This window comes from Serpula lacrymans (assembly GCF_000218685.1).
Source record: "Serpula lacrymans var. lacrymans S7.9 unplaced genomic scaffold SERLAscaffold_22, whole genome shotgun sequence".
NCBI lineage: Eukaryota > Fungi > Basidiomycota > Agaricomycetes > Boletales > Serpulaceae > Serpula > Serpula lacrymans.
Window position 1 is genome coordinate 91,401 of NW_006763311.1, and position 24,623 is coordinate 116,023.

A 24,623-nucleotide genomic window follows, 5' to 3' on the forward strand; every position below is an offset into this window, starting at 1 on the left:
TGGCGTTAACGCCACTAAGAAACCGTCCACCCAGGCTTGCTCAATTTCACATGACAGAAAACGGGACGAAGGCACTAGTGATGGAAGGTCGTCGTCGTCGTCGTCGTCTGTAAAGACGCCTTTGGCGGCTAACAGTGTCGAGCCTGCTCGTCGTACATCAAGGGCTCGTTCTCGTACAGATCCTGGTACTGTCCCAAAACATCCGACTTTGTCTGGACATTCTGTAGTATTGACGCCTCAGCCGAACGTTATGAGCTCAAACATTCCGAGGCGCATTGCCTATCCGTCAACGCCTGGCCCTTACAGCTCATCCAAAAAATCGTCCATGCAAGATAATGACTCTGAGGTTGAGAGTAGATTTGAAGTCGAGATGAGGGAGCGCAGGAAGTTGGTAATTACGAATGGCATTGTCACGCCTTCGTCGAGCTCTGAGAGTAATCAGGTTGAGAGAGCCCCGGACAAGAAGTCAAAATTGCCCACGTTTTCAGTTCGTCAGCATCGACTAGTTGACGAAGTTGAAAAGAAGCAAAGCCGGTTTGGGCTAGGATTTGGATTTGCGGACTACAGCACGAAGTTCAAGAGTATATTCGTTGATGCGGGCTTACGGACACCAGACGAAAAAAACAATGAACCTGATAGCTCTCGCGCTGGTTTCAGATCAAGTATCGCTGATCGTGATGAACAAGTACAATCAAGCACACTCAATATGGATATAGATATGGAACAAGTGAGGACGAGGGCGTCTCTCGCGAACTCGGAAGCTGTGGAGACCAATACCAAACGTCAAGAAGCTCTAAGAGGTATCGTGGATGGCCCAGATACAAGATCGTATTTTGAACCACGACCACATGATACACAAAACGAAGAGGGTAATTATTTTGGAGAAGATGGTTTTGCCTCGGGTGAGTTCGTCGCAGGACTCGCCAGCGTTGATGAACGAGATCTGTCCAACGACGGCAATGAATCTGTATCTGAGTATTCATCAGATGACGATGAGCGTGCAGATGCGAATGTCAGTGAAGCAGAGTGTGGCGATGGGACACCGCGAGGCGGGGCTATACCGCGGTTTGTGGTATCGACAGATAGTACTAGTGAATGTTCATATGAACAACAAGGTCAGCGCCAGCACACTTCACGTCCATTAGCAATTTTGTTTCATAAACTTACTACACCTGATTAGTTTCTAGCTACGTGGAACACGACATGCACGCTTTGCGTGCTAATTCAAGGTCACCCATCATCCGACACGGCCCAGGCGTCGCAGTTCCTCCAGCTTTAAAGCGCCACTCGGTGTATCAGATGTCAGGTCCGTTATCTTTTGCTTCGGACGACGGTGACGGTCCCCCCAATAAGATGAATGAAACCGACGCACATAGATATTCTTCTGAGCTGTCGCGTCTCATGGCTATAACTAGTGCAGCGGCGACTCGTGAAAGACAAGCCTTCGGCATACCGCCATCACTCTCAGGCTATGGTGCAGATGCACAAGGAGAAGAACTCACTCATGCTGATAGTAACATGTCTTCTTTAGACAGCGATTTTTGGCAGGAAGACTGTAACGATCTCACTGTTACCGCAGGTTCTCTTTTTAAACAGTTAGGTGACCAGGCTCGAGCAGAGGAAAGCTCCGAAGAATACCTACACAGCCAAGGGGGTTATGAACCGCGGCTCTCATCTGAGCGTAATCATCGCTATACTCAAAGCAACGATTTGTCGCAAAGCTCAGAATTGTCTACTTCGCATAGCTCATGTCCATCGTATACGTTATCTCAAACATCGTCTTGCCGACAGTCAGTACAGACGGAAAGCTCTCACTCACGTAACTCTTCCCAGGATTGGGAGACATGGGAGACATTTCGAGACACCCTTTCGACAAAGTATGGGGAAGAGGAGATGCAGCGCCAAGAGGTTATCTGGGAGCTGACGCAGACGGAGACTGTATTTGTGACCCAGATGCAGACCATGGTTCGCATTTTCATTCGCCCTTTACGAATACAGCGTAGCAAAATGTGGGTTAGCGGCGTTCCATCAGACGTTGCACGCCTGTTCGATTGGCTGGAAGATATTGTCCACCTACACTCGCAATTATTGTCCGCTTTGCTTGATGGGCGGAATGCTCAAACTCCCATGTTACAGTTTATGTCTAGCTCTATCAGGCCATTTGTCCCAAGGCTCGAAATCTACCAGCCGTATCTCGTGAGACTGGAGTTCGTAGCAAGTTTGATCGAAAAATTTGTCACTGACGAAGACAGCGATTTCGGTGATTTCGTCAAGATCCAAGAGAGCTCTAGCCAATGTAATGGTTGGACCTTGGAAAAGTACTTGGTTGAGCCTGTAAATCGTTTGGCGCAGTACCCCGAATTCTTTCGAGTAAGTAATTTTAATTATAGCACGGAACTTTGAGGAAAGTCTAACATATTCATTAAGCGTTTGTGGAAATTGACACCAAAAAAGCACCCAGACTACCTTTCCGCATTCTCAGTGCTTCACTCCTTGAATCTCGTAATCCGTGTTCTTAGTGAAGTGAAGGATCGAGAAGACGAGTACGAATTTGTCAAGGAGATCTCTTCTCGTATCCAAGGTCTACAGTCAGCAAGGCTAGCAAAACGTGAACGACGACTCCTGATGCATGGTTCTTTGCGCTGTACTCGGATTACTACCGACGACAGACCTCCAATTACTATTGACTCCTTTGACTCTTCAGCTACTGTGATGGATATCACTCTCCAAGCCACTAATGATAAATCTGGTCGATGCGGTGAGCTGGCAGGGCGCAATACGAAACTAGTCAATGCGGTGAAAGGTCGCCGTGGACGATCTGGATCGGTGAGATCGACAACCTCGACAGCAACATCCTTGAAATCGTTTAGGACAGCCTCTTCATCCTTCGATATCCAGATGGCATTACCCTATAATTATCGTGACAAGGCTCCATCTATCACTAGCTTTTCCGAGACTAGGTTTGAAAGCATCCAAGTCTTCGTTTTTACTGATCTTATCCTCCTTCTATCACCTATCAATCGTCGTCATTCATCGAGTCGCCAAGTTCAGAAGGACGAAGCCGTAAACTTCCGCTTACTGGAGGGGCTAGGAATATCCAGAGTGTTCGCTGTTTGCGATGGGACAGGTAAGTTTTCTTCTATAGTGGCTGTGTTACATACTTGATGTTTTACTGCAGACCACCATCCCACCATTACCCTTGACCTTCTTCCTTTGACTGTTCAAGAGCTTGAATCGGGTGTGATTGAAGACAGCCCATCCATGATGACTGTCTCTTTATCTCCTGAGGGCGGCTGGCCTTCCGATGACACTCGGAACGACGTCCAGGGATCTTCTTCGCTGCGTCGTACGTTAAGGAATTGGCTATCTCCTCTCCAGCAGTCTTGTCAGTCCACTCTCAAGTCGTTATCGCTTCCATCACATGGAAGGACTTACTTGGCTCACGGCCCTGATCCATACTCAGAACCGTACGACCGTCAACCAGTTCTTTCGATCCTTGCTTCAGGACTTCCACTTCCAAAAAGTCCATCCGCTCAGATTCATGAGGCCATGCAAGGCCATGCTGGCGACTTCACACAGCAGGAGAGGGAGCAGCGTGGATGGTGGTCGCTTCGCTTCCAACAAGTTCTACGAGAGATACAAAATCGAGATGCGCGTCTCTACCCCTGAAAATACTGTTTTTTCCTACTGTTATGTACATGTTTATCGATGTAGCATTCAGACTGTACGCTCATATGTACGCTATCTATGATATAAAGGTTTAGATCTGGTAACTGGTATCGTAATCAAAATTTAAAAAAGCCATAATTTACCACTAGGTCTTCGTAAATTTTCGTGATGTAGTATCTCACTGCCTCGTTGCTAGCGCTGCTAGCAGAATGTCGTTGTCTATCTTTGCAGCTATAAAAAATGAGACACGCACTCAATCCAAAGCAACGAGTAATGAAACCAAAGGTGGACGCACCCTTGAGCACGAGCTGCACAAATATCTGTGCTAGTTGTGGGTCATTCCTTTCCAATTTCTGCCTGTAGTCTGTACTAAGCTTCCACAGCACTCCTTGCCGCTCCACCACTACCCTCGCATTGCGCGGCATCCCCGATAAAGCAGAAAGCTCTCCAGCCAAGGTCCCAGGAACCATAGACTGCTCAATATCAGGAGTGTGCGTGGCAAACTTATACGTTGCACGTAGTACGCCCGACTCAATAATATATAGCCCATCGGGCTGGTCATTTTGGTCCCATAGCACAAGCCCTTCAGGTACGGACATACGCTCGAAATAGGGTGCGAGTTTGCGAATGATGTCTAAATTGACTTCATCATAAGATGAAAAGGCTTTTATGAGCGTATTGTGAGGTTCTGAAGTCGTATTTGGACTTAAAAAGTCTGCGGCTATATCGTTATTCAGGGTTGGCCGATTCGTGAAATCCGACAATCACCTTGTGCGATGGTACGATCACCCAAGTCGCGAAGCTGAAGGTGTCTAGGTGAGCTAGCAAAAGAGTGATCCATACCGATACCAACGTCCTGCCTTCCGGGAAGGACTGGGGCAAATCCGTCACTGCGCTGGAAATATGCGATTACAATTTTGAAAACTTACCGACAGGGGTGGTTTCCATTTTCTGAGACCTGAACCACACACGTAGATATGCATTTTCGGTCCCTAATGCACGTAAACTGTAATCAGTTTACGTTAAAGAAGTGCGGCTATACTTACATTCCATAGCATCATTAAAGAGTTCAAAAACTTCGACGTAATCTTCCCCTAGCACACCAACGCTTTGGAGTGCTTTCATGATTGGTGAATCAATGTGAATACCGCAAAATACGAGCACAACTTGTTTTGCGGCTAGGAGGCGCTGTACTCGGACGAAAGCTTCGGCAGAGGACATATCCACACCAGCGACAAGGGAGAGATCGACCACAACGAAACGCACGGGGTTGAGCTTCCACGCAGGGTCATCGACAAATGATCGTATCGTATCTTCAACGTGAGCAATAGTTCCAAAAAACAGAAAACCTGTCAAGAGTGTGTGAACATTTATGAAACTGATGCAAATTGACAGGCGCTACCTTGTAAACGAAGGACCATGGTTTGCTTGGACGCCTCACGTATGTACGCTCGATGCGCTGCTGGCCTGCGAACGGTAGACACTGCTGTGTCCCCCGTGTAACAGGCACGGATGCTCTTTCGCTGGGAATTTTGGACTACAAAAAAGAAGCCTGTTGTAGACATCACGACAGGAAGATGAGTATACAGATGAATCCATTCTCTACAGAAGAAAACGCAACTGGCGCAGACTCACAACTAATAACGATTCCAAACAACACACCAATCACGAAATCCCACGCCGTCATGCATATCATAATGCTGATAATCGTGATATACTCGGATCTGTGATATAGGACATGACATCATTCTTACGAAGAGAATTTCAATATGTGCATCACATACCTGCTCACACGATGTCTGGTGTCCCACAACGCCTCCTTCACAAGGTCAATACCAAGCACAAATATGAGTGAACCAACGACCATAACAGCTGTGTTGAAGCAAAGTGTAGGCACTGAGATAATTGCGGAAATTGATAACTTACGGATATATGCAATAGGTCCTGTGCCTACAAGGAGCAATGCAATGTTGGCTAAAACAAGGAGAAAGCCCGCGATGCGAGTGGTCCCTCCTACACGATAAAAGCTATTACCCCACTTTATCAGTGTAGAGCGTGATAAGATAAACTGAAGTACCACGTACAGCAGTGTGTTGACGTATACAAGGTAGTTCGGGCTGAGAGGAAGATCAGGAACTTGCGACAACAAGAGCAATCAGCAAAGGTACAAACACAGTGCCTAGGAACCCAGCAAGGAGGTTGGAGTACCCGTGACCAACAAGTTCCTTGTTCGTATCGATGTCCACACCGAGAGAGACGGCTACATGTGGGATGGTTGAGTTGACTTCTCATGGATATGCTCCTACACCGTAGACTCACATAGAGCGGGTACGTTGAGAGGTGGATGCAAGATGTTGAAGAACAGCCTATTGTATCAAGCATAAATTATGCTTTGTATAAAAAAAAAAACACACAAATTGCTCACAGCGCAAACTGAGTTGGTAGCGTCGACCACAGAGGCCCAAATCGGATAGCCTTGAGATCTAACAGGGAGGTCAAGTTAATGCATCAATATCAACAGATTTTTCATGTTCCACCAAACAACGGCTATCTCTGAAAGGGTGCGTACCGAAATATGTGTAAAACTGGTACCACGATACATCTTGAGAAGCTTCGGCCACTTCAAAAATCCACCCTTCCCTTCTGAGGACGCCGAGATCCAATTGAGCAGCGGCTACGATGATATAGAAACCTGTCGGGATGGCTATAAAGTCTAGGAAAGTAATGTTCGTCACCGTTGCTCTTTCCTGCCAAATATCTCGCAAGGCCGAGTAAAAAGCACTTACAGAGTGGAAAAACGAGCTGATGTCTCCATTTCATCGTGATGAGGCGTAGGAGAACTGCGAGTGAGAAGGGTGGGACCCAAAGAGTGAGAGAATGCGTGTTGAGGAGAAAGAAGCGGAGTGTGGAAAGTGTGAGTGTGAGTTCATCGTCAGAGATGCGTGTACTGATTGCGAGTCTAGTAAGGGTAAGACAATTCAGGCAATCATTTTTCGGAATAAGTTGAGGTTGGAATTCTTAGGCTAACCCTGTTATGATGAGGAACACTCCAACGCCACCGATACAGCTATGGACATGCATCAGTGAATAATTCATATGTACTGTGTCAGGTAGAAGATCTAAACCAGTCAGTAGCAAACGTACCCGACTAATATATGCCGTGGAAAGAATCCGATAAGAACACCTAAGCGTAGCCAGCCAAGAAGGAAGAACGACAAGCCTAAGGGGTGGACAATGATTAGTTGTGGAAAGAGGGGCTAAGATAGAAATGAGCCGATTTTGAAAAAAAAGAATATTACATGCCAATAGCGTGAAACGAAGTATGGTCTAAAGAATATGCGTATAAAGTGTATAAAGTCAGATACCTGTCTATCGAAGAGCAGCTTATATCATCTAAAAACGTCCAACTACGTTGATCAAGGACAGAACACACGAATTCGGCGAAGGGTGTAAAGTATGCGGAACAAGAACAACATATGTACGCTTACCAGTCAAGATGGAAGAGAGCGCATAAGCAGCAAGTGTAGTTGCCATCACTTCGCGAACATTTTCTTCGCCTATTTGGCCCGCAATGCTGTTGGCTAGAATGTGGAAGAACGGCTGAGAATATAATCAGCATCTTCTTCTTCAGTGATATGTGAATAGTATGGGGGAGAAACGGCACAGCTTCAAGAGTATCATGAAGAATAGCTGCCATCTATGCGAAATGGAAATTCTGCGCAGTGAAAGAGAAAACCAGTTCAACAGGAATACTCACCACAACTTCAATCATCATGCTTCCATTGGCACCCGCAAATCCACTACCCCCAAAGGTATACACCAGCTGCGAAATAACCGTCCTGGTAAACATACAGGAACAGCACAGGAGTTAGAAGCGTCGTCCGGTTTGATCATGTATTTCAAAATCAAAAGAGTGGAGATGATGGGAAAAAGAGTGCAAAAACATCAGCAATAAGACCTCGGATATCCGCCGAAACAGAAACAACAACTCACGACACAAAAAACATCGATACGCCCATTCCACCAAAACTGGTGAAGATACCAGACGCTGGGAAGATGATCATGCCATCTGCGACCATCGGTAATCGTATTGCATCAACATGTCACCAGAGCACCAAAATTGCGTCATAGCAACACAGACAGGTACAGAACCCAGAGAAGCATAATGATAAAGCGGAGATATCAGTAATGTGGTTTGAATGGAAGGTAGAAACACATACACGAAACGCCGTCAAGAACATTGAGAAGCACCCCTAGAGTGACTGCAGGAAGCGACCTCGTGACTGTAGACGCAATCCGCTCCACAACTGTTCTTACGGAATCGGACTGCGGGCCCGTGATCGAGTAAAAGCAACCCTGAAGGCGATCGAACATTGTATGTGGGGTCTTGTTCGGGTGACTTAAATAAGATGCAATGGAGGGGCGCATAGCGCCGTTGCCATTAACGTAGGCAGGATGAGCATTCAATGTGCCGTTTCCATTGCCATGTCCAGAGGGCACACCTGGCGAAGAAGACCCAGAAAGAAGATGCGTTGATTCAGTTGGAATCTCGTGCTGACCCTGGACATAGATATGTCGAGGACCCTCGGGCAGAGACGCGACAAGATCACTTGACCCGGTAACGACGCGCTCAGGAAGGTGCGTACGTGGATGTTCCGCGGTCGGCGTGGGACTTGAAGAACGGTGAGTCGATTTGCTTCTAGAACGAGTCCCCGTTGGTGTGGAGGTACCAGACGCGTGACGTGCAAGGAGGATGGAGAGACCCGATGGAGCGACCGGTTGTATGTGAATGTTGGTACCCCTTGGCGTGAGATTTCCACGGCCGTGCTCTTGGTCTATGTTAGCTACGCGCACGCCATTATCTGCCGTATTTTCCGCTGAAGAAAGGGTGGAGGTGGATGAGGAGAGGTCTGAGCTGACTTTTGAGAGATGCGACGACGGGGCAAAGGAAGTACCGGGTCCGAAAGACGTGGCGGGAACGAACGAAACAGCAGGAGGAGATGCGGATGGCGGTGGCATGTTATCACTATTGGGAACAGCTGAAGGAAAAATGAAGTCGTCGCGTTCAGGATTGAGGGGTGAAGAAACAACGTAGCTGGAGAGCTGCATTGTATTTGTACGAATGTCACCCTGGGAATGGGCCATGACAAGTGAACGTGCGTAAGAGGGGACATGGCTTCTTGGCTGTAATAAACTGAAGAAGGATGTGGTAAGTTGATCATAGGGTGATTGAGAATACATAATTGAGTAAAATATAGAGATGGCTTACCCTGCTCTGGACAACGGTGAATCATCGCGCGGTGAAGGAAAGGGGTGAGCTACATCGTGGCCGTCGAGCACGCCATTTGTCCTCATCGTCCCCTCGGTCTGCTCCCTCTGATTGTTACCGTTGTTGCTGTTCGTTCTGTCGAGTCTCAAGGGCGAGTCCATGCCAGACAACGACGACATAACTGCACGTAGAGTCGAGAGGGACCGCTGGGACCGCTGCGAACTTGTCCTTTCTGTGAGGGATGGGCGGGGTGAGTGAGAGGTGATGCGATCCATGTCCACATTTGCGTGTTATATGGTGATTCGAACCGCTGTTCGTGTTGCGCTCGTCACTATCTCTCCAGAAAATTCAGGGGCGTGAAGATAAGCTCCCCATATGGTTAGCCCCGAATTGCCGGCCGTTATCTCCGGTACTGGTTCGGAGCAGGTCGCTACAGGCCTGGATAAGACTACTAGTACACAAAACGCTTCACTCAACCTCCCTCCTTCCAATACAGACATCAGTCTCAGTCAAATTCTTTCTGGACCACGTAACCTCTCAACTAAAAGGCATCAACCTTGCAAATGTGAAGCAGACACTTCTCAACAAGGGGCATATCAGAGACGGACGATGGGCCACCTTCAAGTCAGGTCCAGCCAAATCTAAAGATAACGAGGAAATATCTTCCACGCCTCTTACAGATGTTATAACGTAGATATGCAAATGTAGTGGTCTGCGAACTACGTCTTCTCATAGCCTCACAGGTTATGAGCCCTGCCAGCTCACTCGACATGTCTTCTACAGCTTCGACATTCACTGTACCCAAACTGGCCAAGGATGGCTCCAATTGGGTAACATACAAGTCTTGTGTATCTGTGGCTGTCGGTGCCCGAGGTCTAACCAGACACTTGTCCGGAACTGCTCGAAAGCCTGATCCTCTTATATATACAAGGGATTCTAATGGCATATCTACAAAATCCGACGGCACAACTCTTAAGGAGGAAGACATAGAAACCTATGAAAACAAATTTGATGATTACACTCAAAAAGAATGTCTCGTCACACAACAGCTCTTTTCAACTATACATGACAGAACTCTCATCCAAATCCAGGACAAGAGTTCGGCCGCTAAAATATGGCTTGCAATATGCCATGTGCATGAAGGCAAAACTGAGGTGATGCAGATTGACATCAGATGCCGCTTACAAAATATGAAGTGCACTGGAAACAACCAATATTTGCACTCATATAGGAGACATGCTAACACTCCGAGAACAATTAGCAGGCATGGGAGCAACAGTCGAGGAGAAAGACTTCTCTGCTATGTTGTTGTCCTCCCTTCCAGACTCTTATCGCCCGCTACTCTCATTGATCCTAGCTGCTGCTTGCATATCAAAAATCAGCTTTCATCCTCAGACATAATCACCCATGTCACTGAAGAAGTGGATACTCGATCCATCTCTGCCCAAGCCAAATCCATGACAGCCATGATGGCCAAATCAAGCTGGAAGGATTGCAAGGCCGAACTGCACAAGCGATACAAATGTAGCAATCCTTGACAAAACCGGATAAACCCAGTCTCTGCCAAAGCAGCCATTGTTCTCCATGGAGCATAGCCACCACTCCATGGAGTAACCATTGTTCTCCTAGGAGCGCAATTGTACTCCTAGGAGTCATTATACTGTAGCAAGTAGCACCTCCGACTATAAGTAGTAGGGGGTTTAGTATAGGAATACCTCAGTCGTTTCTATAGCCTCTCGGGCAGCGGCTGAGGTATGTTACATTACATTTATTAGAGATCACCTTAAACTAACATCTATTGTAGTTTCACTTAGGTAAATAATAAAGTCGTTTCTATAGCCTCTCGGGTAGCGGCTGAGTTTCACTTAGTTTTATTAATCCTAAATGTCCTGTTAAAATGGGCCATACCATTGAAAGATGCTTTGCACCTGGCGGAGGCCGAGAGGGTCATGGTCCTAAAAACAAAATCAAACCTAAGGACAATCAGACAAATCCTCCGCAAACCCCACAAGCAGCCAATACTGTAGCTACTGCACATATAGCCACAATTGCTGCTAAACCTGAGGATGACGAGATATATGCATTTGCTGTCAGTTCACAGGCTACAGCTTCAGCAAACAAAGCTGAAACTCACAATAGCGCTAATGAAGCCATTTTTGACTGTGGTGCAACAGACCGCTTCTGCCCGGATCGTCACAGATTCCAATCATACACTCCAATTGATCCTATACCCATAAATGCAGCAAATGGTGATATAATGTATGCCTGTGGCAAGGGCGACGTCACTGTCAACCTATCTAATGGAAACAAGTGCTCTCGTGTCATATTGAAAGACACATTACACTGTCCCACAATGGCCTCAACGCTAATATCTGCTAGTCGCATGGACAAGGCCGGATATTCTGTCCACATAGGTGGAGGCATATGCGAGATTCACTCGCCCCCACCTGGTTGTCGCACCATAGCTCGAATACCAGAATCAAAAGGCCTATATAACATATCTGGTGTCAGTGAGAATCATAAAAGAGGGGCCTATCTCACAAACACTCTATCCATCAATGATTTTCACCGACATATGGGCCATATAGCTCATAAATTGCTCAAACACCTCATTGATTCTGGACTAGCGAAGGAGTTATTCTTCATTACTCAGAAGCTATAGCTTTCTGTGAAACCTGCATCCATGCAAAAACAATCAGAAAACCATTTCCAAAATAAGCTATACTCGAGCCAAAACTTACAGTCAAAGGATGAACTCGGACCTCTGAGGACCAGCTATAGTCCAAGACCTAAAGGGAAAGCATTACATACTAACACTCACAGATGACTACAGCCAGGAAACCCACCTTTGTTTACTGGCCAAAAAGGACAAAGTCCTTCAAAAAAACACAGACTTTGGGGCCTGGCTCGACACCCAAAAAGACGGAGTCAAAGTCAAAATCCTCAGATCTGACCGAGGTGGCGAATACACTAGCCATAATTTTGATCAGCACTTGCAAAAACAAGGCACTATCTGGGAACTCACCACTCATGACTCGCCCCAACAAAATGGTGTATCAGAACGTCTAAACTGTACACTAGTTGAATGTGCTAGGGCCATGTTACTCGGTGCCAGAATGCCTAAAACGCTATGGGGCAATTTTATGCACCAAAGTTGATGGGTAGCATGGACAGGTGTCAATCATGAAGTAAATATTCAAAAAGACTCGCCTTTGCGCCACACAGGCACAGTGCCACATGGAATAGTAATTAATATTGCCTTTTTCAAACTTGTGGCTGATCAGCACCCCCTCTATTAGGCAATCCAGTCACGCTCACCTTTGCTTTTCCATTCGGTACTTTCGGCATTTCGGCATTTCGGCAAATTTTCACGTCGCCACTGGCTACACATTGCATTGTGCCCTTGCTTTTGTCGTTTCCTTCACTTCCCTTCCTTTGCCTAGCCCCACCATGGGCCCCTTACTCTCGTTCTTATTCTCACCCGACGGTCGTTTCTGGATCCCCATTTTAGTTCACCTCCTCGTCACCTCCAGCCTCCTCCTCCTCATCTTCTTTGCTCCCCCACCATTTCTGATGTCACCACTTCCTATCCGCTTCCGTCGCTGATCCGTTGACTATCACGTGCCACTGCTGATATCAGCAAAGCCCCGGCGGCCAGTTCAAATAGGGCAACAGGTCCATCTTTATGACGTCAATCTACCATCATATACTATCAAAACATTGGTCGCTCATCTTGCCTGGTTGGAGCGTGGGTGGGTAGTTTTTGAGCTGGAGAAGGTTCATCCCCTTGCGTTGCCCATGTTCATTGCTGTCCCATTCACTTGGGTACACTTATCTTTTGTCCATTGTCTTCGCTACAGCTACACCTACCACATGCTGCCTGGGACTCACTTGTTCCAAATTCGGACCACTCCTCTCCCTCCCTCGTTTGACCAGGTGGTCCAACACACACAGTCTATTGGTAAGGCCATGGAACTGTCAGATTTGGACTAGGTGGTGGACCGGTGGCTCCATTTTCTTTTTTTCAGCAGAACATTCATTTACAGTGCGATTATTTTTGATTTTTGAATCATTTTTATGGACACATATTTTTTAGAATGCCTGACTGACAATAAAGGAACTGTGTTGATACTGATAGTGTTTTGCCTTGCCCTTTTTTTTACTGCATCTGCCCATGACATCATGATTTTCCTGCTCTCTTTTTGCTATTGGACTTTACTTTATGGCTGTACAAACCTGTGACATTACTCACAGCATTTATTGTTCTATCCCTTTCTTTTCCTTTTTTGACAATCTTATCCTGTATTACCTACGCAGGATTCATCAGTGTACATTCCTTCCTTCATGTTCTTTCTCATTCTTTTTGCACAGCTATACTGTGCATAGCCTACTTTTCTTTTACTATATAAACCCCTGTATTGTACCTTGTAAACACAACAAGAACTCGATTCCAGACTTCTTCTCTAATCTTAAGTCCACTTCTTACTGCTACTTGTGATCCAGTGTGGTCACAACACTTCCCACTGCTACCACTGTTAATTGCTGTCATTGTCACTTCCCACTTTTGAAGTCATTTTTATCCCTTTCAATTAGAGTCCTTCTGAGCACTACAGTTTGTGCGTCAGGAGCCTGCTATCACTGGGAACCTCTTCACCTCGTCATCCTTGTCGTTCTCAAACCTACCTTGTGCTACAATTAGCAAGGTAGTGCTCGTCTATACTTGTCACTAAGCCCCTATCTTCTATAAATTCAACTATCCCTCCTCCTCGAAACCCACACTCATACATCTCTGGGTTTTACTTTGAAGGATTGTTATATGTACCACCCCACAAACAACCAGACCACTCCACTGTTCTAGGAGGCAAAGCCCATAAACAAGTTCCGTGGAATCTGGGAGGATTGTGTGTTAGTTTGTTTTTGTGTGTGGTTTTCTAACAACAGTTCTCATCATCAACAGCGAGGCGTTAAAGCACGCTGTATGGATCAAAAATCGAGTACCTACCAAAGCAAATGATGGTAAAACACTGTATGAAAAAGCTTACGGTACAAAACCAAACCTTAGCAAAACGCATGAATTTGGATGTACAGTCTATGTCAAGACAATTGACGCAGGCAAGCTAGATTGGCACGCAAAGGCTGGAAAATGGATTAGTCATGATGATGAGTCAAAAGGTCACAGAGTTTACTGGCCAGAACAACACACCGTATCAGTAGAATGGGATGTTATATTCAATCCGAACGAACACATTATTCCAGGCCAAAATGCCAACGACGACATTTGCGTTTTTGTGGACCCATCAGAAGACTCTGAAAATGTCCTAAACCAATCAGCAAGTTACAAAATGAATTTGTTGACGATGCACCAACAATTGTTTGGCCACAATCACCCCAGCCGCAACTTGAGCCTCATCTAATCCATCCCAATGCCATCCATCCCAACGCCATCCATCCCAATCCCATTGTCCAGCCGCCTCCAAACAACATCCAACACCCTCCTCCAGCTGTCCTCAACCCTCCTCAACCTCTAGAACCCGATCCTGCACCTGCAGAACAACGGAGAAGAGGAGAACTGAAGCCTGCAGGCTTCTACAAGGCACTACACGAGGGCCGCACCGCAGCAGCAGCAGCAACAAAGCAATCAGCTGACTCAGACAACGAGAATAGCAGCGAAAGCGCTTACCTCAGCGCTTGGAGTGCAGCCACAACCACAGCTAGTCGCACTGAGAGCGACACTCCCACCATCAATGAGGCCTTGAAAGGACCTCACCGCGAAGAATGGCTCAAGGCCATACAAGATGAAATCTTGCAGATCAAAAGGCTACAGACCTGGGAACTCATCAAGCCGCCTCCTCTTGCTAACATAATCAGATCTCACTATGTACCTCGCATCAAGAGAGGACCAAGCGGAGAAATTATTAAATTCAAAGTAAGACCCGCCACAAACGGAAATGGTCAGATATACAGACTAGACTACACTGAAACCTACTCGGCCGTTTCGTGGATGACAACAAATAGACTGGTTCTTGCTCACACAGCTGCCCAAGACTGGGAAATCCAGCAAATTGACATCAAAAGTGCCTATCTCAATGCCAACATCAATGAAGCCATCTACATGTATCCGCCGCCTCACTATCTAAAAGACGACCAAAGAGGACTTATATGCAGGCTAAAGAAAGGCCTTTATGGCCTCAAACAAGCTGGGAAAGAATGGTATGCAAAACTGACCAAGACTTTCGCCAGACTTGGTTTCAAACGGTTGCATTACGACCATGCTCTATTCATACACTACACATCCAACAGTGGTATTATAGTCGCTGTATCTGTAGATGTCATGCTCATAGCTGCCACCAGCAAAGCTGTAATTGAGGATTTTAAATGCGGCATCAAAGAGGAATATGGCATTACCGACTTGGGCGACATTCACTGGCTCCTCGGTATCAAAATAAAGCGCTACCGCAAAACCAGAAACATCTCATTAGGCCAACAAGCCCAAATTGACACCATCCTATCCTGCTTCAACATGTCAGACTGCAAACTAACCACAACTCCAATGGAGCCTAGAAACCTTCTGACGAGCAATAAGCCACCTACAGCCAATTCAAACGAAAACTTAGAGATACATGATGTACCGTACAGGCAAGCCATTGGCTTGCTAATGTATTCTGCACTATGCACAAGACCAGATATATGCTTTGCGGTGTCATCACTCTCACATTTTTTACAGTTCTGCAGCCCATACACTGGCAAGCTGTTAAAAGGGTACTCTGCTATCTCAAAGCCACAAGAGACCTGTGTCTGGTCATTGGACAAACAGACAAAGGCCTTGTAGGCTTCTCAGATGCTGATTTTGCATCACATACTCATTGTCACTTGATTTCCGGCCATCTTTTTTGCATAAATGGTGGTGCTATCTTATGGAACTCGAAAACTCAACCCATAGTTGCACTATCCACAACAGAGGCCGAATATATAGCACTCTCCAATGCGACAAAGGAGGCCATATGGCTACACCAAATGTGGGCAGAGGTTACCGCAATCCAAATAAAAAATCCCACTATCCTTTACTGCGACAACCGTGGTGCAATTGAGCTATCCAAGGACAATGTGTACCACACTCGAACCAAACACATTGATATTTGTTTTCACTTCGTCCGAAAAGTAATAGAGCAAGACCTCATCCAAATAATATTCTGCCCAACAGACAATATGCCTGCCGACACGCTGACTAAACCACTGGGCTTGTCCAAAACTCGAATTCTTCAATAATTTGATGGGACTGTGCTTGGTTTGAGGGGGTGTGTTGGTATATTACACTCACTCTATAGATATAATTCTCTCTTTCCTATTCTACCTTCCTTTTCTTCATGAATTGACCGCTTTTCTTTGACATTACATAAGCTAATCTTTTCCACGCTTACTCCAAAACTCGTAGCATTCTACCTTATACAAACCTCAGTCTCTTGATAATAAGACTGAGGTATGTCTGTCTACTCTACAGTTCTCATTATATCATTATACTCATATTAAACCATCAGAACATCTCTTTTATAGCCTTCTCATAGCCTCACAAATAGCACTTTTATTCTCTCTCCTGAAGTGCAGCAAAACAATGCAACATAAAGTTGCCCATGTGAAAACACGTAAATCCAGCCCAACCTGTGTCATTGGTTGACCTTGAGACTTGTTGATGGTCATGGCAAAGGTAACACGGACAGGGAATTGATGATGTGATAGCTTGATGGGCAATTCTTCTGATGAAGGTTCTAATGTGAGGCGTGGAATAAAAGCCATCTTTCCTGCATGTTTTCCTCCCAAGACATGGCACTTCAATACTCTTCTCTTCATCTCTATCAAAATCATGCGTTGTCATGCACCAAAGTTGATTGGTAGCATGGACAGGTGTCAATAACGAAGTGAATATTCAAAAAGACTCGCCTTTGCGCCACACAGGCACAGTGCTACGTGGAATAGTAATTAATATTGCCCTTTTCGAACTTGTGGCTGATCAGCACCACCTCTATTAGGCAATCCAGTCACACTCACCTTTGCTTTTCCATCCGGTACTTTCCGCATTTCGGCATTTCGGCAAATTTTTGCGTCACCACTGGCTACACATTGCATTGCGCCCTCGCTTTTTGTCGTTTCCCTTACTCCCCTTCCTTTGCCTAGCCCCACCATGGGCCCCTTCCTCTCCTTTTTATTCTCACCTGATGGTCGTTTCTGGATCCCCATTCTAATCCACTTTTCCATCACCTCCACCCTCCTCCTCCTCATCTTATTTGCACCCCCACCATTTCTGATGTCACCACTTCCTATCCGCTTCCGTCGCCGATCCGTTGACTACCACGTGCCACTGCTGATATCAGCAAAGCCCCGGCGGCCGGTCCAAATAGGGCAACAGGTCCATCTTCATGATGTCGATCTGCCATCATATACTATCAAAACATCGGTCGCTCGTCTTGCCTGGTTGGAGCGTGGGTGGGTAGTTTTTGAGCTGGAGAAGGTTCATCCCCTTGCGTTGCCCATGTTCATTGCTGTCCCATTCACTTGGGTACACTTATCATTTGTCCATCGTCTTCGCTACAGCTACACCTACCACACGCTGCCTGGGACTCACTTGTTCCAAATTGGAACTACTCCTCTCCCTCCCTCGTTTGATCAGGTGGTCCAACACAACCAGTCTATTGGTAAGGCCATGGAACTGTCAGATTTGGACTAGGTGGTGGACCGGTGGCTCCAGTTTCTTTTTCTTCAGCAGAACATTCATTTACAGTGCGATTATTTTTGATTTTTGAATCATTTTTATGGACACATATTTTTTTAGAATGCCTGACTGACAATAAAGGAACTGTGTTGATACTGATAGTGTTTTGCCTTGCCCTTTTTTTTACTGCATCTTCCCATGACATCATGATTTTCCTGCTCTCCTTTTGCTATTGGACTTTACTTTATGGCTGTACAAACCTGTGACATTACTCACAGCATTTATTGTTCTATCCCTTTCTTTTCCTTTTTTTGACAATCTTATCCTGTACTACCTACGCAGGATTCGTCAGCGTACATTCCTTCCTTCATATTCTTTCTCATTCTTTTTGCACAGCTATACTGTGCATAGCCTACTTTTCTTTTACTATATAAACCCCTGTATTTTACCTTGTAAAAAAAAACAACAACAAGAACTCGAATTCAGACTTCTTCTCTACTCTCAAGTTCACTACTCTGCTACTTGTGATCCAGTGTGGTCACAACACTTCCCACTTCTACCACTGTTAACTGCTGTCATCGTCACTCGTCACTTTTGAAAGTGATTGTCATCCCCTTCGATTAGAGTCCTTCTGAGCACTACAGTTTGTGCGTCAGGAGCCTGCTATCACTGGGAACCTCATCACCTCGTCATCCTTGTTGTTCTCAAACCTACCTTGTGCTACGATTAGCAAGGTAGTGCTCATCTATACTCGTCACAAAGCCCCTATCCTTCTATAAACTCAACTATCCCTCCTCCTCAAAACCCACACTCATACACCTCTGGGTTTTACTTTGAAGGATCTTTATACGTACCACCCCACGAACAACCAGACCACTCCACTGTTCTAGGAGGCAAAGCCCATAAACAAGTTCCGTGGAATCTGGGAGGATTGTGTGTTAGTTTGTTTTGTGTGTGGTTTTCTAACAACAGTTCTCATCATCGACACCGGTTGATTGTGGATCATCCTGAGTGAATAGCGATGGCACTTCTGTTTGCAAGGAGGTCCCTCAGCTGCCAAAGAGGCGGATACCTTCCTCTTCATGGTGAGCGACTGGTGTAGGTTGCGGCATGAGTCTGAGTGCAAATGGGTGGCGCGACGGCATAGCGGCACAGATGGCTGTGGAGAAAGCTATCAGGCTAAAGCTCCCGGAAAAGCGCTGGCAAGAGTTCCCAAACGGACTCTACGGTAGGCTTTCTAAGAGTCCTGGGTTTGTGAGAAAGTATTCTATATTTCTACACCTGCACAGACAAATAGTCGTGCTAAGATGTGATCTGTGATTTACTATGGACAAGGTATATTTAATCTTGTAAGGGTAAGTGAGATTTTGAGTGCGTCGATACGAATAGTGAACAGTGGTTAGGTAGTTATTAAGAGTAGTACTAGCGTCGTACTTTGCAGACAGTAAATACTCACTAAACCAAAGTACTGTGTCAATGCGTGTAACAAGGCGCATTGAGGATAGGCATCCACCAACCGACGCCACAAATGTAAAAGAGATCCGAAAACAAGGATTTGGATGTCAGCAATGGAGGATCATTATGCGTATGAGAGACCATTTTGAGCGACAGCACTTCTGGAAGGTGCTCATGTCGGTGTGGACCATAATTTTCGGGTTTAGCAGTCCGAGCCTACATTGGACAAAGATCATTTGATCACAGCGTCTCCTGAACTCGAAGGTGTTGCCCTCCTTCACCCATTGCAGGTGAAGCTACCATTTTCCGTTAAGGGTGTAATATACAGTTCTGGTCGTATATCAATGCCATGAGTCATGATACAAAACGAGGGTTTGAAGATCTAGAATAAACTAACCGTTCGAAGTGAGTAAATTGTATATCAATGTAATTGGGTGAGGGACCATCTTGCTTTAGACGATATAATAGATCAGGCTGATGGCAAGCGACAACCCGCCAAAAGACCACAAATATAAATGATTGAATGGCTTTGACCTCCATGTTGCAGGTACACGGGCAAGCATGACAAAGATGAGGGTACCAAGATCGCATGCGAACCTTGGGCTCTCCAGCTCGCGGCAAATTCAATGTGAAATTTAAGAAGAGCATTAGAATTCCGATTTTGTCAAATATCACAGGTCTTAGTGGGTGATGAAGGCCCTGTATCGAGGAATTATGTGATAGGCTTTCAGTACTGAACACATGATCGAAGAGCATATGTCATAAAGTCAGCTCCGACTATATGTATGGTTCTACGGAGAGAGCGGTTGCGGATAACTGAATGCGAATATGAGTCTCGTCCAATGGAGACCTGCGAGTCCGTAGGTCGTCGAGTCAACAAGGTCAGCGCGCCGACCATCGAGAGCTTGTAATATAATCCAGTCCAGATGCATATTGTCCTTCCGTCACCCCAATCTCTTGAAAGCAGACGCGTAGTAGATTCCTAAGTCTTAATGCAGTGGTCCATTGATTAGGATTACTGGTGACGTTATAAAGTGCGATGTCCAAGAGCACGCAGAGGTTCTACTATAGCTACGTGCCATGAAAAAAAGCTAGATCGAAGTTGATCTTGGTTCGCCCCGAAATGCAATTTATGAGAGTATACACATTTTGTCTTTCTCGAGTAGAAATTAGCCGTATGGATTGTCCCAGTGGTTGAAACAAATGCAGGACAGCACGGACGTACGAAAAACAAAGCTTGTGTCTCGCGGTTAGATGTCTAGATCCCTGGATTGCCATTGGGGTGGTGGACAACATTTGGCTATGTCAGGTAGCACTTTGAAGGTTCTAGTTTGGTGGATGCTGGACTTGGACTGGGAATTGAGCCGACGAGATTGCGACCACTTCAGAAATGTTTGACGTCGGCGTGGAGGGGAGGACGATGTTCATATGCACTGACATAGAACTACTAGGTGTCCGGTGAGTGCCTTTGGGACAGGAGCGCTTTGGAAGAAGTGAAAGCGGTACAATAGGGTACAGTACGGCCGGTGCGATAGCGAATCAGCGCTCAAACACGTGGCACAGTTGTACATCGGAATTTGCCGTGCGACTGCTGGAGAGCGTTGGCGAAAGGTGTCGAAGTGAACGCGGAGGAAAGCTTTATAACCTGGAGAACCGGCGGTGCAATATTCAGATGATGCAGTCCAGATAATTGCAAGGTTTGCGATGCAGTGCTTGGCACGATGAAGTCATAAGCAAGCTATGCTAGAATAAAGTGGCTACATGGACCGGGTACTCAAAGAGCGATCGCCCGAAGAATGCCGGGCACCGAGTGCTGCACCGCAACTGCACCGAGCGGTGTTTGACAAAAAAAGAACAGAGTCGCACACGGATGACTGCAGAAAAGGCGATTTACGTATGGATCTATATAAACAAACGAGCGAGAAAACGTCCTTTTGAGCTGAAGAAGAAGCATAGACTTGTCCAATCTGCACTAGTCCATTGGCCTGTCGTTCTCTCTGGGCCATCTCAGCTGATCAGACTCTTTTGGCGGGTAACTGTCACCTTGGGACCAGTGCGGCAAACCTATCGCTTTTCCAAGTCGATGTATGCTTTGGAATTCCCGTTCTCGGTATTTCAACTATACATCTCGAGGCCCTTTGACTTGCATTAGTAGGTCCCTATCATATCTCTCGACGCCACATCTCGCATCTCCTGTCGATATTCGTGGAATTCCTTGAATCGCTACCGGTAATTGCACCTCCCGCAAAATACGAACGACGTCGACCACTTGCCATCCTTCTACTGCGATCCAATCGCCCCATCGAGTTTTGCGGCGCATATATTGCGGGGTTGAGCAAACAGCAGTCGTATTTCCAGAGTTGAAAAAAGAGACGGGAAATCACGCGGTTCGTGTGCCACCTGCCTCGCGTTGTTTTCCTATAGCCAGTCACGGTCTACCAGCCCTGTACAGAGCTACAGCCCGTACGCTCAGCTCACTACTAACCTCTGCCCACCAGCAGCCAAGACTGCAGCTGGTTTCATTCCAAATCATAGCTCGTTGTGATATCTGCTGTTGATAACCGTACATCACCACCGCAATGTCGAATCCCCGGTCTCCCGATGATCTCCTCATGCAGTCCCAACGTGGTGGTAAGTCGCGAAACCAGCAAATGCCATACATCACTGTCAATATCCTAAAATCTTTGTTATTAGAACTGTTGTCCTCGTCACAGTCGGCTTCTACGTCGAACGTCACCGCTCGTCAATCGTCGTCTTCGCTTGATCCACCTCCGCAACATCGTATATCTCCGCCCTCAAACATCACTGATAACAGACACGATCTCTCCCTCCCTCACTCCCATCCCCCATCTGCACCGACCTGGGCCTATCAGTCCCACTCGCAATTGACCTCGTCAGACTCTGCTCCCGACGTTGCCCAATCCGCAATGATAGGCGCTACTTCTTCGTTTTACGACCCTCAACAGGCCCTCTCAATCGAGACACCCAACTATCATCAATGGCTCGATACGTATGCTGGCACCAGCCCCGCGCACATAGGTTATCTTCAATCAGAACATGCAGTACCATCGCAGACTCATTCTCAGTCACATTCTCAGCTCGTTTCCGTACAGCAGCACCAACAGCAACAGCAGTATACCAACGTTCCCTCAGGTCGGGCCACTCATCTCCCTGTGCCTGCCAGTGCGAGTGACTTGCATTTTCATCCCCAATTTGTGCAGGGCCAAACTGGTAGCGGGCAGCAGTTTGTCCAACCACAGCAGGGTGCCCACCACGTATACCCGCAGGTACAGCAGCAGCAGCAGCAAGGCCATCAGGCCTCTCGTATGCCTCAATCCAGCCACGCCGCACAATCAGCTCATATCGCTCAGTCGAGGGCTGCACGGCCTCAAACAATAGCATATCACAACATGCCTGCGAGTGGTGTGCAAGTAACCGGACCAGTTGTTTCAGTGTCCTCGTCAATGCAGGGCGCATATTATCAGCAGCAAATGCCTCACCAGCAACGACAGGTCTCCCAGTCACAGACCGAACAACAAGTTCCTATTTCTCTTCAACAGCAACAGCAGCAAACACGTCAACCCCACGTGTCCCAGCAGCACGATCCGTACTACTATCAACATGACATGTTCTTTGCTTCTCAGCAGCAACAACAGCATCCTCAATCTTTATCCCAGCCTCAGTCGCAATCACACTCGCCGGCCTCTTTGACCGATGCAGTTGTTTATACTCCTTCCTCTGAGTTGCTGAACCTTCCGCGCCCCCGCAGCTCTGTTTCACCCGCTAGCTATAATTCCAGTTCCATAGAAGAAGGGCACGATTATTCTGCTCAGGTTGCGAAAGGCCAAGGAAAGGCTCAAGAATTTGCTAATCAGTCAGCCCTGTCCCCATCAAGCACTTCTAATCTGCTAGTGCACCAGAGCCCAGCAGGCCGCACTCCTTCGCAGCAACCTCAGCCATTTCAGTTTCAGTTTCAACCTCCGGCCCACCCACAACCACAAGTGCAACCCGTCTATAAACGAGGTCGTGTGGCCTCCAAGGTCTCTTCAGGTCGTGTACCCAAGCGGCCCCGCCCTTCAGGTGGTCCTCGGAGAGCTGCCACTGCAGGTGGAAGCGGCGGTAGGCTGGCAGGTACGGGAGGAGCCGATAGTTATAGTGAGAGCGAAGACGATGATAACGAAGGGTATCAGATTATTGTGGAACCCCCTACGGCTAGGAAGTGAGTGGAGCTTTCAAGTCTACCTATTTATTTTATGCCATTATCCGCAGTCACCTTATTCTGCCATTAAGGCTAGCGCATTTATTTTCTTTGCCGCGCTGGCAGCCCACAGCGCAGTCCATGCCTTTCATTGACGCCTTGGCTCATTCGCACAAACATCGGTCCTTCTGATGAAAATGTGTGGCATTTTGGCCCTGTTCCTTTTTTCTCGGACCATAGACGATTGGTGTCTTGTGGTTTGGCCATGATTGGGGAAGTACCAGTACTTCCCCGTAATTTTTTCTGTGAATCAACGTGTCCTGAACCGGTTACTGACAATCCCTTCATTTACATCTGCTCCATTTCCTACCATTCCGTTATTGGCCGTGCTTAAAAAACGTGTCGACTATGAAAACACGATTTTCCTGCGATTGGGCATCTTGGCTCTCCAAACCCTTGGTTTCTCACCCAAAAACGTGCCATTTTGCACTGGATTGAATGGCTCAAATTTTCCCCTTCCTCCAAAACGTGGTATCTTCGATATCCGCCTGTCAACCCAATGTCAACCCATGGTTTTTTGCAAATCGCGCAACATTCGCTGATATATCAACATTGGATCCGGCGAAAATTTCCATTTCACTAACGCCCATGCATTGTCAAAAAACACGCTACTTTGGGCCATAATGTGACATTTGTACAACCTCCACTGGCAATTCATCACCATTGGATCCTACCAATTGGAATTGCGCTATCTTCGCCATAAATATAACGCCTTCGGAAAATTTTCTGACTGACACTGCCTATATGCACTGCCTCGGGGATTTTGACCTTCCGATATGTCACCACCGACATGTATCGGCCTTTCCTCAACGTCTATGGACTGCATCCGACCATACGCTATTCTCTTTATGACACCGACACCTTCATCAACTAACGCCCGATCCGGTCACGTCTCTATCCCGACCCCCGACCTCCACCTCCATCATGTCACCTCCGTCCAATCATGACAACCGCACCCGGCTTCGTCTGGATTCCGGTCTTGTTTGCCCTTTACCCTTGTAAACCTATTGCACATCCGCTTCCCTCCTATGTTTTCATATGTCCTCTATAAATTTTCGGCGTACTTTAGACCGGGAGCGTGTAAGAACTGCAAGAGATTAAAGGTACGTAAAGCATAGCATTGTGTATACATATTGGCTTACTGGTTCTCGTTTTCATTGTACCTCCGGCCTGCCTCGCCCCTGTCGATAACTGTAACTGTCCTCCTCTTGGTCGTTTTTCTTGGCCTGCTCTTCCTGCCGATCCATTCGATTCGGATTACCGATGTG

General features: G+C 46.7%; 6 protein-coding genes across 6 annotated transcripts; 3 read left to right on the top strand and 3 right to left on the bottom strand.

The window, feature by feature from the left end:
* Positions 1-1,940: 1,940 nt before the first annotated feature.
* On the top strand, positions 1,941-2,312 carry SERLADRAFT_404302 (uncharacterized protein; the record flags this gene model as incomplete). Its single annotated transcript, XM_007324766.1, has 1 exon — positions 1,941-2,312. A coding segment is annotated over one exon (329 nt), but the record flags the coding sequence as incomplete, so codon positions are not given.
* Positions 2,313-3,260: 948 nt separating this feature from the next.
* SERLADRAFT_454315 (uncharacterized protein) lies at positions 3,261-7,203 on the bottom strand (the record flags this gene model as incomplete). Its single annotated transcript, XM_007324767.1, has 18 exons — positions 3,261-3,900; positions 3,965-4,390; positions 4,438-4,542; positions 4,599-4,661; positions 4,716-5,018; positions 5,072-5,221; positions 5,305-5,393; positions 5,454-5,541; positions 5,596-5,696; positions 5,754-5,786; positions 5,842-5,929; positions 5,989-6,035; positions 6,095-6,152; positions 6,239-6,382; positions 6,456-6,628; positions 6,698-6,736; positions 6,814-6,889; positions 7,158-7,203. The coding sequence occupies 18 exons, from the start codon at positions 7,201-7,203 to the stop codon at positions 3,848-3,850; spliced, it is 2,082 nt and encodes a 693-aa protein (XP_007324829.1).
* Positions 7,204-9,313: 2,110 nt separating this feature from the next.
* SERLADRAFT_444125 (uncharacterized protein) lies at positions 9,314-9,632 on the top strand (the record flags this gene model as incomplete). Its single annotated transcript, XM_007324768.1, has 2 exons — positions 9,314-9,392; positions 9,448-9,632. The coding sequence occupies 2 exons, from the start codon at positions 9,314-9,316 to the stop codon at positions 9,630-9,632; spliced, it is 264 nt and encodes an 87-aa protein (XP_007324830.1).
* Positions 9,633-21,033: 11,401 nt separating this feature from the next.
* SERLADRAFT_481128 (uncharacterized protein) lies at positions 21,034-21,806 on the bottom strand (the record flags this gene model as incomplete). Its single annotated transcript, XM_007324769.1, has 1 exon — positions 21,034-21,806. The coding sequence occupies one exon, from the start codon at positions 21,757-21,759 to the stop codon at positions 21,526-21,528; it is 234 nt and encodes a 77-aa protein (XP_007324831.1).
* A 193-nt stretch (positions 21,807-21,999) lies between these two features.
* Positions 22,000-22,456, bottom strand: SERLADRAFT_481129 (uncharacterized protein; the record flags this gene model as incomplete). The annotated part of the gene is made up of 1 exon (XM_007324770.1): positions 22,000-22,456. One exon carries the CDS (start codon positions 22,409-22,411, stop codon positions 22,247-22,249), a length of 165 nt encoding a protein of 54 aa, XP_007324832.1.
* Positions 22,457-22,723: 267 nt separating this feature from the next.
* Positions 22,724-23,481, top strand: SERLADRAFT_481130 (uncharacterized protein; the record flags this gene model as incomplete). Its single annotated transcript, XM_007324771.1, has 1 exon — positions 22,724-23,481. One exon carries the CDS (start codon positions 22,724-22,726, stop codon positions 23,318-23,320), a length of 597 nt encoding a protein of 198 aa, XP_007324833.1.
* Between the last annotated feature and the right edge of the window lie 1,142 nt (positions 23,482-24,623).